This window comes from Schistocerca americana, chromosome 4, assembly GCF_021461395.2.
Source record: "Schistocerca americana isolate TAMUIC-IGC-003095 chromosome 4, iqSchAmer2.1, whole genome shotgun sequence".
NCBI classification, from domain to species: domain Eukaryota; kingdom Metazoa; phylum Arthropoda; class Insecta; order Orthoptera; family Acrididae; genus Schistocerca; species Schistocerca americana.
In genome coordinates this window covers 222,235,712-222,250,708 of record NC_060122.1, presented here as the reverse complement: position 1 = coordinate 222,250,708, position 14,997 = coordinate 222,235,712, and the positions used below count along the sequence as shown (strand labels likewise).

General features: G+C 41.9%; 1 protein-coding gene across 1 annotated transcript in view; it reads left to right on the top strand.

The window, feature by feature from the left end:
- Positions 1 to 14,022, top strand: part of LOC124613360 (peptidoglycan recognition protein 1-like) — a 63,253-nt gene extending 49,231 nt beyond the window's left edge. The window contains exons 2-3 of the mRNA XM_047142058.1: positions 3,426 to 3,625; positions 13,576 to 14,022. Coding sequence (XP_046998014.1) covers positions 3,426 to 3,625; positions 13,576 to 13,980 — 605 coding nt within the window. The 3' untranslated portion in view covers positions 13,981 to 14,022. The remainder of the gene's footprint in view (positions 1 to 3,425; positions 3,626 to 13,575) is intronic.
- Positions 14,023 to 14,997: the final 975 nt, after the last annotated feature.

Below are 14,997 nucleotides of genomic sequence, written 5' to 3'. Positions count from 1 at the left end.
TACCGATTCCAACTATTAAAAAAAAATGGTTCAAATGGCTCTGAGCACTATGGGACTTAACTACTGTGGTCATCAGTCCCCTAGAACTTAGAACTACTTAAACCTAACTAACCTAAGGACATCACACACATCCATGCCCGAGGCAGGATTCGAACCTGCGACCGTAGCAGTCGCGCGGTTCGGGACTGCGCGCCTAGAACCGCTAGACCACCGCGGCCGGCTCCAGCTATTCGACGGTTCATTATTTAGACCGCTTTTGCAGTACGTGTGGAAAATATAATACAATAGCACTCGTAATTGCTCTCGTGTTCTTATTTCAGTCATCTTCAACTCGTTTAAATGAAATTCGCGCTAAATAATAGTCGCGTTAAATGCATTATTTTATGGCATGCTACATTCGTTTGTTTAAGAGTATGATCCGTTCCATTCATAGATTGTCCATTGCAGCATCTTTGCCTTACGTATGACGTCATTGGTCAAAGCCGACGGGTGGTATCGGACACTAGAATTTATCCGAATAGTTTCCTTGAAATCAGATGATAAGTACTTCATAGCTGCCGGCGCGTCCACGCCAGCGGTTCGGCGAAAGTTCATGTGGCCCGAGGTTCCGTACCTGACGTCACGCTCAACGCATTCTGTGATTGGCGACACGGACCTGGAGCGCGGCACGCGGCAGCGGCAGCGGTTCGACATGAGCAAACCGCGATGCAGACCCCACCGCGCCGCGCAGCTGATGGAGTTTCCATGGCAACCACGCCACTGCCGCGCGGTTTTGACGGGCGGCAGCCCTAGTGGGAACCGACCTTTAGCAAGGCTCCACACCCCTGACGGTTCCTTCCAGAACCTCACTGACTCTCTTCCTGCACGTCCTTCAGTGGTCTGCGCTGCTAAAGGTGGTTATTCTGGCTTTCGACAGGTGGTACATTACTGTGACTGGACAGTGTAGATGGCTATGTGGATGATAATAATTCGTGGTTGTGCTGACGGACGAATCTTTAATGTAGCTGGTTAGTTGGAAGGTAACAGATTGATTATTAGTTGGTGAGGCCAAAGAATTTCAAATTCAAAATCAGATTGCGGCGAGAGACCAATTTGTGGTGCGATTTGATGTCAAGTTTAGGTCGAAAGCTGCAAAGGGAACGACTACTGTGTAAGAGTTCGTCACGTGATCAATAAGAAATGAACCCGTCGGGACGGCTTTCGGTACTGAAAAGCAGGCACCACTCCGCCAGTTCTCGTCATCGCTCGCAGCAGTCGTTATCGAAACACATTCTACGTAAGTCAGTGGCTACTCCCTCGTACATTAAACCTGGCATGGTGCTGTCGAGGTTAGGTTATATTGTGGTTTAGTAACGCCTGTTGCACTTGATCGGTCAATACAGACATGATTAATGGTGGTTGTGGATGACGCTGGAGTTATCGTCCGATGATGTCTTATATGAGCTCGATTGGAGACGTATGCTGTGGCCGAGCAGGCCAAGGCAACTTGAGGGGACGCTCTCTAGTGCATGTTGGGTTACAACAGCGGTATGTGGGCGAGCTTTATTCTATTGGAAAACATTCCCTGGAACTCTGTTCATGAATAGGAGCACAACAGCTCGAATCATCAGATTGATGTATCCGTCTGCAGTCGTTATGCATGGTATAACCACGAGAGTGCTCCTGCTGCCATACGATATCGCACCCCAGAACATAGCTCCAAGTGTAGATCCAGTATGTAGAGCAAACGAGTGGTAGCAGGCTCTCAGCTGTCTCCTTCTAACCAACACAGGACCATCACTGGCGTCGAGACAGAATGGGCCTTCACCCAGTGCTCCAATGAGCTCTCATTTGACACCACTGAAGTCGCAATGGCGCCCAGTCATTCTGCGACCATACATCTACATCTACATCTACATTTATATTCCGCAAGCCACCCAACGGTGTGTGGCGGAGGGCACTTTACGTGCCACTGCCATTACCCCTATTTTCTGTTCCAGTCGCGTATGGTTCGCGGGAAGAACGATTGCCGGAAAGCCTCCGTGCGCGCTCTAATCTCTCTAATTTTACATTCGTGATCTCCTCGGGAGGTATAAGTAGGGGGAAGCAATATATTCGATACCTCATCCAGAAACGCACCCTCTCGAAACCTGGACAGCAAGCTACAACGCGATGCACAGCGCCCCTCTTGCAGGGTCTGCCACTTGAGTTTGCTAAACATCTCCGTAACGATATCACGGTTACCAAATAACCCTGTGACGAAACGCGCCGCTCTTCTTTGGATCCTCTGTATCTCCTCTGTCAAGCCGATCTGGTACGGATCCCACACTGATGAGCAATACTCAACTATAGGTCGAATGAGTGTTTTGTAAGCCACCTCCTTTGTTGATGGACTACATTTTCTAAGGACTCTCCCAATGAATCTCAACCTGGTACCCGCCTTACCAACAATTAATTTTATATGATCATTCCACTTCAAATCGTTCCGCACGCATACTCCCAGATATTTAACAGAAGTAACTGCTACCAGTGTTTGTTCCGCTATCATATAATCATACAATAAAGGATCCTTCTTTCTATGTATTCGCAATACATTACATTTGTCTATGTTAAGGGACAGTTGCCACTCCCTGCACCAAGTGCCTACCCGTGAACACCGCTGCGAGCAGTCATGTGCAGTGGCTACATTCCTGCTAAGTCTTTCTGCAGTATCGAAGAAGGGTCGTTCAGCTTCGTAGCCCTATCACACGACCTCGTTCAAACTCAGTAAGATGTTGATATGGAGTCTTTGTTGCCTTAAACGCTTTCCTGGCATCAACGCACCACGTCAAGTCTCAATGGTAACTAAAGCTCACGACCGCTACAGCGTATATTTATAGCAAATCCGATCTGGATCTTTATTGTGCCGCAGACCATTGCAGGTCTACACTGCAAAAGGTGGTTACTCTGGCTTTTGAGAGATGGTGACATTAATGTGACTGGAGAGTTTATATGTTTGTTATGGCGATGCGGATCATAATTAATTCGTGATTGTGCTGACGGAAGAATCTTTCATGTAGGTGGTTAGTTTGGAAGGTAACGGATTGGTTTTTAGTTGGTGAGGTCAAAGAATTTGAATTTCGAAATCAGATTGTGGTGAGAGACCGATTTATGGTGCTGTTTGATGTCAAGTTAGGACGAAAGGTGATAGTTCCATTTGATACAAAGGAAACGACTACTGTGACCATGTGAAGGTAAGAGTTCGATAGGAAATGAATCCTTCGAAACACCGTTGGATGCTGAAAATCAGGCGCCACTCCGCCAGTACCCATCATCGCTCGCAGCAGTCGTTATAGATACATATTCTAGATAAGTTAGTGGATACTCTCTCGTACGTTACGCATGGTTTGATGCTGTCGAGGTTAGATTATATGTGAAAGGTAATGTCGCACTGTTGCCACGTGCAGTTTGCGGGAGCGGCCACACGACGTCACTTCCGGTGTACAGCTCAGAGCGGCGCATCGTACCACACTCGTCGTGGAGCTTGCGGCAACAGACCCACACTACTCAGTTGGCGCATCCGACGCCGTATGCTGTGGTGAAGCACACAGCGGGACCGGAGTGCTTCGGCCTGCACAGCTGCACTTCCGTACTGCGGGCCATACAGGTATGTCTGTTCTACTTCAGCATGTTTTCAAGCTTCGACACCAGCTCTCACTAACAGCGCTACTTTTACCTGCTCCACACACGAACTCCTCAATTTGTCCAAAAGCACCCTTGCTGCCAGTACGTGAACTCGACGACTAGTAGGAGACCTGTTATTTTCTCTTGACTACTCTCCACAACTCCTCAGTAAGTCATATTGTAGGAGTGTGACAATGTTAACCTAATTACGTACACTGACCGAAAAAAAATTACGACACCAAAAAATAATTAATGTAGACTAAGTAGTGAAATTTCGGAAATACATTTGGCTAGGTAGCATGTTTAAGTGATTAACATAACAAAGTCACCGGCCGGTGTGGCCGAGCGGTTATAGGCGCTTCAGTCTGGAACTGCGCGACCGCTACGGTCGCAGGCTCGAATCCTGCCTCAGGCATGGATGTGTGTGATGTCCTTAGGATAGTTAGGTTTAAGTAGTTCTAAGTTCTAGGGGACTGATGACCTCAGATGTTAAGTCCCATAGTGGTCAGAGTCATTTGAACCATAACAAAGTCACAGGTTAATGTATTCGAGAGGTATGCCATTGCAAATGTGAAGCACTGGTACATTCATCACCAGTGTAGCAGCCAGAATGTTGAATGCAAACGTGCATGCATTGTATCACACAGGCGCCATTCCATTGCTGTTGCACTTGGTCGGTCAATACAGCGATGGTTAATGCTGGTTGGGGATGACGCTGGAGTTGTCGTCCGATGATGTCCCATATGAGCTCGATTGGAGACGGATCTGGTGACCGAGCAGGCCAAGGCAACATGAGGACGCTCTCTAGAGCATGTTGGTTTACAACACAGGTATGTGGGTGAGCGTTATCCTGCTGTAAAACACCTCCTGGAATGCTACTAATGAATGGAAGCACAACAGGTCGAATCACCAGACTGATGTACCACTCTGCAGTCATTGTGCGTGGGATATCCACGAGAGCGTTCGTGGTCTCATACGATATCGCACATCAGAGCATAGCTCCAAGTGCAGATCCAATGTACACTCCTGGAAATGGAAAAAAGAACACATTGACACCGGTGTGTCAGACCCACCATACTTGCTCCGGACACTGCGAGAGGGCTGTACAAGCAATGATCACACGCACGGCACAGCGGACACACCAGGAACCGCGGTGTTGGCCGTCGAATGGCGCTAGCTGCGCAGCATTTGTGCACCGCCGCCGTCAGTGTCAGCCAGTTTGCCGTGGCATACGGAGCTCCATCGCAGTCTTTAACACTGGTAGCATGCCGCGACAGCGTGGACGTGAACCGTATGTGCAGTTGACGGACTTTGAGCGAGGACGTATAGTGGGCATGCGGGAGGCCGGGTGGACGTACCGCCGAATTGCTCAACACGTGGGACGTGAGGTCTCCACAGTACATCGATGTTGTCGCCAGCGGTCGGCGGAAGGTGCACGTGCCCGTCGACCTGGGACCAGACCGCAGCGACGCACGAATGCACGCCAAGACCGTAGGATCCTACGCAGTGCCGTAGGGGACCGCACCGCCACTTCCCAGCAAATTAGGGACACTGTTGCTCCTGGGGTATCGGCGAGGACCATTCGCAACCGTCTCCATGAAGCTGGGCTACGGTCCCGCACACCGTTAGGCCGTCTTCCGCTCACGCCCCAACATCGTGCAGCCCGCCTCCAGTGGTGTCGCGACAGGCGTGAATGGAGGGACGAATGGAGACGTGTCGTCTTCAGCGATGAGAGTCGCTTCTGCCTTGGTGCCAATGATGGTCGTATGCGTGTTTGGCGCCGTGCAGGTGAGCGCCACAATCAGGACTGCATACGACCGAGGCACACATGGCCAACACCCGGCATCATGGTGTGGGGAGCGATCTCCTACACTGGCCGTACACCACTGGTGATCGTCGAGGGGACACTGAATAGTGCACGGTACATCCAAACCGTCATCGAACCCATCGTTCTACCATTCCTAGACCGGCAAGGGAACTTGCTGTTCCAACAGGACAATGCACGTCCGCATGTATCCCGTGCCACCCAACGTGCTCTAGAAGGTGTAAGTCAACTACCCTGGCCAGCAAGATCTCCGGATCTGTCCCCCATTGAGCATGTTTGGGACTGGATGAAGCGTCGTCTCACGCGGTCTGCACGACCAGCACGAACGCTGGTCCAACTGAGGCGCCAGGTGGAAATGGCATGGCAAGCCGTTCCACAGGACTACATCCAGCATCTCTACGATCGTCTCCATGGGAGAATAGCAGCCTGCATTGCTGCGAAAGGTGGATATACACTGTACTAGTGCCGACATTGTGCATGCTCTGTTGCCTGTGTCTATGTGCCTGTGGTTCTGTCAGTGTGATCATGTGATGTATCTGACCCCAGGAATGTGTCAATAAAGTTTCCCCTTCCTGGGACAATGAATTCACGGTGTTCTTATTTCAATTTCCAGGAGTGTATCTAGCACACAGACAAGTTGGTTGCAGGCCCTCGACTGGCCATCTAACCAACATACGACCATCAGAGGCGCCGAGGGAGAACGGATCTCCACCCAGCCCTCCAATGAGCTCTCGTTTGACACCACTGAAGTCGAAATGGTGCCCAGTCTTTTTACTACCATACGTAGTTACCACTGCCAGCAGTCATGTAGAGTAGCTACATTCTTGCTAAGTCTTTCTGCAGTATCGCAGAAGGAACGATAAGCTTCTCGTATCCTTGTCACACGACCGCGTTCAAATTCATTTTGATGCTGATATGGCGTTTTTGTCGCCTTAAAGGCATTCTTGGTTAACATCAACTCACCATGTCCAGTCTCAATGGTATCTTATATGGATAAAATGCATGTTTAACCCTCAGCCGCTTTTATTTTAAACCCAAATATCGACTGGTTTCAGTCGAGGACCAGCTTCATGGATAGGGTTAAAATGGTTTAAGCCACAACATTACATTTGTCATTATTTAAATAATGTGTAGAGCATTTCATGAATATCAATATATGACAGAACTTTTAGAAGCAAACATAATAATAACAAATGTGTACAGAGTACTGGTCTGTATACATACTGATATTCATGACATGCTCTAGGCATTATTTAAGTAATGACAAATGTAATGTTGTGGCTTAAACCATTTTAACCCGTATCTGTGAAGATGGTCCATGACTGAAACCAGTCGATATTTGGGTTTAAAATAAAAGTGGTTGATGGTTAAAAATGCATTTTATACATTACTTGACGGCTGTAGATAGCCACCTCTCGAAAATTTTCAGTGGTCATTAAAGTGTATTTATAGTAAACCTGATTTCGATCCTCATAGTGGCGCTACAGACATCATCATCTTTCAGACTTCAAAAAAAGGCCTACGAATTTTATTTATGTCCAGCAGCTTCTTCTTGGTGTGCCGATTTCTTTTCCGTTGGTGTATTTATTACAAAACTAAAAAAAGAAAAATTATTACCTCAGAAAATCCTATCTGATTGAATCATAACGAAAAGGTGTTTGAAGAAAAGAAAGTGTGTAATAATGAGCTGCTGTTGCAAGAGCTTTTATTCTGAAAATAATTATGAGCTAATTATAACATTTCAGCTTTGTACGTAACCCACGCCAATAAATGCAGTCTGTCTCCAAACCGATATACAAATGGGCTTAGCGAACCGAGGGGGAAAGCTTCATGCAATTTTCATAGACTTCACCAAGGCGTTCGACACAATCAATAGATCCATTCTAATGAAGAATCTGGAAACGGCCTTAGGTCCAAGACATTACCTGTTGCCAGTCATTAGAGATCTTATCACTAACAACTGGGTGGAAATAAATGACGGTATAGATAAGTCCAGCCTGATGCAGCAAACAGTTGGAGTGTTGCAAGGTGACCCACTGAGCCCTTATTCTTCATCTTAGGTACGGCAGACATCATTGAGACAATAAAACCCGACAATGTAAATCTACTCATGTATGCAGACGATATGGCATTAATCTCAGTTTCTGAGGATCATCTGCAGAAGACGTTCAACCAGTTAGTGCACTGGGCACGAAAAAACGACCTATCCTTGAATGAAAGTCTCCATGACCTTCAGAAGAGGAGGAATACCCGGCACTTTCTACGTTGAAGAGACACCGCTAAAGTCAGTCGCCAGTTTTACGTACCTAGGAGTTACCCTTCAGTCACAGGAAACTGTATTCAAATGCCACATAAACTACAGATCCAGCGCCGCAACGAGAGCCATAAATGGTATCAAGACGATAGACAACCTCTCCCTGAAAACAACCCTACGACTGTCTGAACACAAAGTTGAACCTGTTGCAATTTACGGATTGGAATACATATGGATTCATCTGAAGAAGACAGATCTCGAAAAATAGAAAAGGTGAAGGCTACTTACTTAAAAATGGCGCTATGTCTCTCCAAATACACACTCTCAGGGCTTGTGTATGAACTGGCCAGAGAGCTCTTCTTCATCGATGAGCTGCGACTGAAACACTTATTCCCAGTGACGGCAGCCTACCAGGACTTACTGACAGAACTACATTAGAAGAAACGCAAGATATGGGAGGATTTCTATGCTACTGTCGCCATGACAAACCGTGAATGGACGCAGGTAGGATACGAACTCCGCCACGTTGTGACAAGACTCTCCGTGCATGGATTTCACCACAAACATTGCAACACCCAGAGCATTCACGAGCCCAGCACCAGCTGTATATGTGCGAGGCCCGATGACCAGTGTGAGAAATTTCATGTGTTGATTTGTAGGATGAGAACAGAATCGCTGGTGAAATTCTGTAATGACTAAGAATAACAATAGTGAACAGAGAATAATTCCTGTACTTCACGTACCAAATAGCCAGTTTGGCTGCAATAAATCTATTATTATAAATGAAGTCTGTTCATGTCACCATTGGTCAATTTTGTCCCCAGTAAATAACTGTTTTTTCATTTTCCTTATCAGTTTTTTGTGCGTCGCCAGAGTCGATACTATTTAGCCGAATAGTGTTCTCAAATTACTCGCAAAATGTAGACACAGTCGTAAATAAGGCAGCAGGCAGACTTCAGGTCATTGGCAGGATACCGGGAAAATGCTGTCAGCGTACAAAGGAGACTGCTTAAAAATTTCTTAAAATATAGCTGAAGTACATGGGACCCAGACCAAATAGGAATAATAGGGCATATTGAACGTATGAAAAGAAGGGTTGCTCAAATGGTCACAAGCTTGAATCATGGAAGAGCGTCACAGAGATATTGAAAAAACAGAATTGTCAGTTTTTGAAGATAGACACTTATTATCCTGTGAAAGCCTGTTTACAATATATCAAGACCCAATTTAACAAACAGTCTAGAAATATTCTCCAGCCCGCTACATATCACTGTCATAGGAATTATGAACACAAGATAAGGCTAATTAGGGCGGGCATAGATACCATATATTCTTCCCAGACTCTATATACAACTGGAACAGGAAGAAACCGTAAAATATAGTAAAATATTAACCGCCATCTGTATTGTACTTCACTGTGGTTTATTTCTTTGGCAGAATATACTAGAATTGCCTTCATAAATGGCTTTAATTTTTAGGGGTGATTTTTATTCCTTTCTATTTTGTTATTAAACCTGTGGTGGTATCTTTTGATTTTATTTGTATTAGTGGAACTTTGCAGTGGTCGCTTTATAATATGTTAATATGCTTCACTTGAAACAATTTTTCATCTTTACCTTTAAATTTTTTATTTTGTTTATTATTTTAAAGATGTTATTCATTTCCTTTATTTAGTGGACTTTTTTGCAAATTAAGTAGTTGAAAGGAAAGATAAATTCTAGTTTTATATTTTCAAAACGTATGATTTTCCTAAGCTAGTAAACTACATTAAAATGTCTTCCACAATTAATTTATCTCGTGCATTTGCTACAAGAACATTAATTAAGAAATTGGTAAAGTAAGTGACTGTTAGAATTTGTCTCGTTATAAAGTTAGGTTCTGCTACTGATTGATTTCTAGTTCATGTTAACACTTACCTAAAGACATGAATTTTCTGGAACGTACACTATAACATAGGGATTAGGGTCTGTAGGATCCCCATGTTTAAACCAAGATTTAAGATGGCAATCGCTTGAAATTTATAATTTAAGTTATAGAGCATTTATTTTTATGTTTACTTAAGTGCTGTTCAGATGCATTTTTTGATTTCGTTGTGTGAAATAGACTCTCCGGTATTTTACTTTTCATCACATAGAACAACATAATTTTGATCAGTTTTTTAAACAGAACACATAAATCGACTGTTAGAGAATTGCAAATTTTAACACAAAACTGAATTCCAGGCTTTAAACTTGCATATAAAAATTGCTATGGATATGCACAAAAAGAGTCTGAAAAATTGACATTCAGAGGTGGGTTCTACATTTTTCTTTATTACCACTTGGACCGCATTTATTTTTAACTAACACTCTAAGTATTTTATTGGAAAAAGAGAATAGTTACCATCACAATTTTCCTGAAATTCTTCCCCTGAATGATCCTCCACTGACAGAACTGTAATCACTGGCTATTGTAACATCATAGTCTTTTTTGTTTATTTTTTATATGTCTCACTACAATCTTTCTTCATCCACCGATTAACAGTTCCATCCAATTTAGGATTATTAAAACTGACACATTCCTGTGAACAAATTTTGTACTCGACTGGAGAAAAAAAGGTATGTAGTTCGTGAGGTGGGGTCTAGAAGACCCCAACATCTGTCAATAACAAATGTCAACATCAAACAAAGGAAGTGATAATGCAAACTGCAACAGAACGTTCTAGGGATCGCTATGTAAGAAGGTGGAGAAACATGGACAATGACAGAAAGGGACTGGAGCAAACTGCAAGCAGGGGAAATGAAATTTCTCAGAGCAGTTAAGGGAAAAACAAGAATGGACAGAGTAAGGAATGTAGAGATTAGAAAAGACCTTAAAGACCTTAAAGAAGAAAGTATGAGAGAAGAAATTGAAATAAAGAGATTAAGATGGTATGGGCATGTTAAGAGGATGCATGGGCAGACTCCCCAAAATTATGGAAGAACTAAAGATGGATGGGAAAAGACCTAGAGGGTGCCCAAGAACACAGTGGAAAATGGGAGTGAGAATATCTGTAGAAAGGAGAAGTGTGACCTGGCAGCAATTGCAGGAAGAAAAGTGGTGGGAGGAGAAAGCCAAATGGAGAGGACTTATCAGCACCCAGACCCGGCAGTAGCTGGAGCGGGATTCGGATATAGATAGATAGATAGATATAGTGGTAGTATAGAAGCATTCCGCCAGAAGTGACTTTCGAGCTCAAGTTCCAAAATTTTTTGAGCAGTTTGAGAAACCATGCCTTGTGAGTTAAGGGTTAATATTACTACACAATAACTACTATAATTCAAAATAGAACGTGGTTAACAGGATAAAATTGAATTCCTGAAAATGGTGTTTTTTATTATTTATTATAAAATGGTAAAATTATTGCATTTCTAATGGATAAGAATAAAACAGTAACTCCTGCTAGCTTGTATGGAATTGACCATAGAAGTGCACAGGCAAATAAGATGTATCATTTTATTGAATATATACTGGTGTTAGAAGACGATTTGCTATTACAAAAGTATCTGGATTTCCTAAAACGGTAAAGATTAATTAACCATGATATAAGTAATAATAACTTATTAATACAATTGTAATTGAATACTTAGATACAAAGTGAGAGGAAATGAAATTTTTTAAGTGTGTCCATAAATTCCAAAGGGTTACTTGATCCTGTTTAGCTAATAAAAAAGGAATTGCACCTGCATATTTAATGATAAATAATAATAGAAAATGAAATGTGAAAAAGTGAATTAATGTGGCATTATATGCAGCAAATCCCTCTCAGACCCACTGAACTTAACCTACTTTTAAAAATGGAAATGCTGATAATAGGTTTGTAATTACTGTTACTCACCAAAGAGGTACTTGATCACAAGGTAAAACATACACAACAAATGTATTTGCTATAACTAAGAAAAGAATAATTGTCCCAATTATCCCAATTATTCTCTCTCTCTGTCTCTCTCTCTCTCTCTCTCTCTCTCTCTCTCTCTCTCTCTCTCTCACACACACACACACACACACACACACACACACACACACACACACACACACGCATTGTGTGTGTGTGTGTGTGTGTGTGTGTGTGTGTGTGTGTGTGAGAGAGAGAGAGAGAGAGAGAGAGAGAGAGAGAATAATTGGGATAATTGGGACAATTATTCTTGTCTTAGTTATAGCAAATACATTTGTTGTGTATGTTTTACCTTGTGATCAAGTACCTCTTTGGTGAGTAACAGTAATTACAAACCTATTATCAGCATTTCCATTTTTAAAAGTAGGTTAAGTTCAGTGGGTCTGAGAGGGATTTGCTGCAGTGTGTGTGTGTGTGTGTGTGTGTGTGTGTGTGTGTGTGTGTGTGTAAACCATAAAGGCCCCTCACTTATGTGCAACGAAATATGGATAAAAATTGTAGACACACAATTACCATATAAAGTTCAGATGATTACACCATTGTTTACATGTGACATACACTTATAAATCAATCAAAGAGATATTAAGAATTTTAATTAACAGGTGTGTTATCCATGAGAATTTCTTGAGTAGTATAATTATCATAGTTTACAAATAGGTTCTTCATTAATATTAGTAATTTCCACTACTGCTAATATGCTAGTAATAGATAATTTATTATTACTGCAATAATAAATTTTGTATTATTATATACCTTTCCTACAGGTATTATTTCTTCATAGTGGTCTTGCGGTAGTGTTCTCGCTTCCTGCGCTCGAGGTCCCGGGTTCGATTCCCGGCGGGGTCAGGGATTTTTCTGTGCCTCGTGATGACTGGGTGTTGTGTGTGTTCTTCATCATCATTTCATCATCATTGACTCGCAAGTTGCCAAAGTGGCGTCAACTAAAAAGGACTTGCAATATGGTGGCCTCCCGGCCAACAATGCCATATGATCATTTCATTTCATTTCTTCATAATTAATTACATTATTAATATTTACTGTTTCTATGTTTTCCAAATAGGTTCTTGCTTTATATAAACCACTACTAATAATACAAAAAATAGATAAAGTATAATTACTATTGTAATACTGAAAGTAGGGTCACAATATGGGAAATCTGCACATATTGTTATTTCTCAATAATCAGTTGAATTATTTATAGTGCCCATATGTTTATAGAATATAAACAACTTTCTTTTATCTATAAAAATTAATGTTAGTATAATAATGATGTATAATGTTGAAGCGAATATTATAGCACTTGATTTTGGGTGAAATATTTCATTTGATGCAGTTCTGGTAATAGAAATAAATAGATACCATCTAGAAATGTTAAAAATAAAATATATGATAATGAAAAACTTTCGCATTTTCATACATTTTATTAAACCAATAAAGAAAATTTGTAAAATAACCATTTTATTGATATAGAATGTTCTAATTATTATAATTATTATTGTAATCATTTCAGGGATTAGTTTATTAAAATATTGGTTTTGGGGACCAAGGATAGAATATTTCCCTACCACTGAAGTTTTAAAAGTGGTGCATAGTCTTATATTTGCTTTGCATAACTGGAGTTTTTTTTAATTATTAAATTGATGTATATATGTTATGTTTTGGTTCATTTTGTCATCACATATGCTTTTTCTTTAAGTGTAGAGATTTATTAATGGTTTTGTTAAGATTAGTGTTCCATTAAAATTTGCTGTAATGTTTTATCACGTCAGAGTCCACTGCAGAGTGAAAACATTTTTTATTTTGTGTTTTCATTGAACACACATAAAAGAAAACATTCTGCATTTTGTGTATTGAGTGAAAAGAAACTTACATAAATCCAAAACAACAGTGGCTCTAGAATTGATATTTGGTAGACTCCAGAATTGTCTGCCCTGTTTACAGGAGCTGCACTGGCAGATGTATGATCAACCAGAGATCTCCTACAACTTCTTGATCGACAGCGATGGCAATATCTATGAAGGCCGAGGTTGGAACAGCACGAACCCCAGTAAGGGTATTGCTCTGCACTGCAATGTTGATGTGGCACTCATCGGCAACTACGTCGAGCGCAACATGACTAAAGAGATGTCATCAGCACTGCGCTGGTTGCTGGAGAAGGGTGTGAGCACGGGTATGCTGGCGCCCGACTACCGCCTGCTGGCACACAACCAGGTGAAGAACACGCTCAGCCCAGGGCGCTGGGCCCTCCTGGAGATTGCAGACTGGCCACACCGCTGCCTAGAGCACTGTGACCAGGGCGTCGTCTGCACCCAACCTGCTGACAGCGACGACAGCTTCGGCCACTAGATCTGTTTGGTCAAGAATCCTACCATTTAATCATAAAATATCTTTATGTAGAGCAGTTGACAACAGATGAGTGAATAAATGCAAACTTTCGTGATAAATCCACTGTTTATTGCTCTATTACAAATTGCTATAATTCCAGACAAGAAAACATAAAATATTGTTATACGACAGCAAAACCCATCGTCTTCCATTTCAATTCTCAACAGAGCTCACCAGATAAAATATTGGTCAACCTCCATAAAAGAGCGCACTGATCATCTTTAGGCGCTGTAGACAGCGTAGAATTGGTACCAGGTGGCAATGTCGCAATCCACCACTGATATATCATAGCAGTGAAGTGGTGTTGTAACCCAGCTCCACTTTACACAGGTTATGTAACCTTGACTGTGATTATATATATAGTAATTTGGTGAGGCATCAAATCCGAAGTATTTTGATCAAAAAATATTTGAAATTAGACAGCTAATGACCAGAATCTCAATTTTCTACACAGTGTCACTGAAGATTAAAAGGAATCGCAACTATAAAGCTCAAGTTAGAATGGTCGCTAAAAGTATGGTTGATTGTAATTCTTACTTCACTAAAATATAAATAAAATAATAGCAGAACCTAGTCGCCAATCCTGTTCTTGAACTAATTAATTTTATTAAAACTGTTCACAAAGGAGTCAGTTCTACTCGTTCTGATGACTTGAGTCACTACCTGTGCGAAAGCAAATTTCGTACCAACAAGTTAGTAAAACTTAATTCAGTCAACATTTTGAACAATAAAATTTTGAGTTATGTAATAAGGGGATTAATAGACTGACAAATGATTAATTACTGTATTGTAGTAACGAACCTGCATAACTTCACTGTGGCTCTTATTGCCACGAAGTAAAAAAAAAGAAAACTGCTCAAATATTCAGGTATCATCAGTAACTCAAATATCATCAGTAACACATTAAAGGTATTTGCAGTTGTGAATGTGGACAATAATCAGCTGTAGAATGGAATGTTGACACCCACGCGTTTTGTG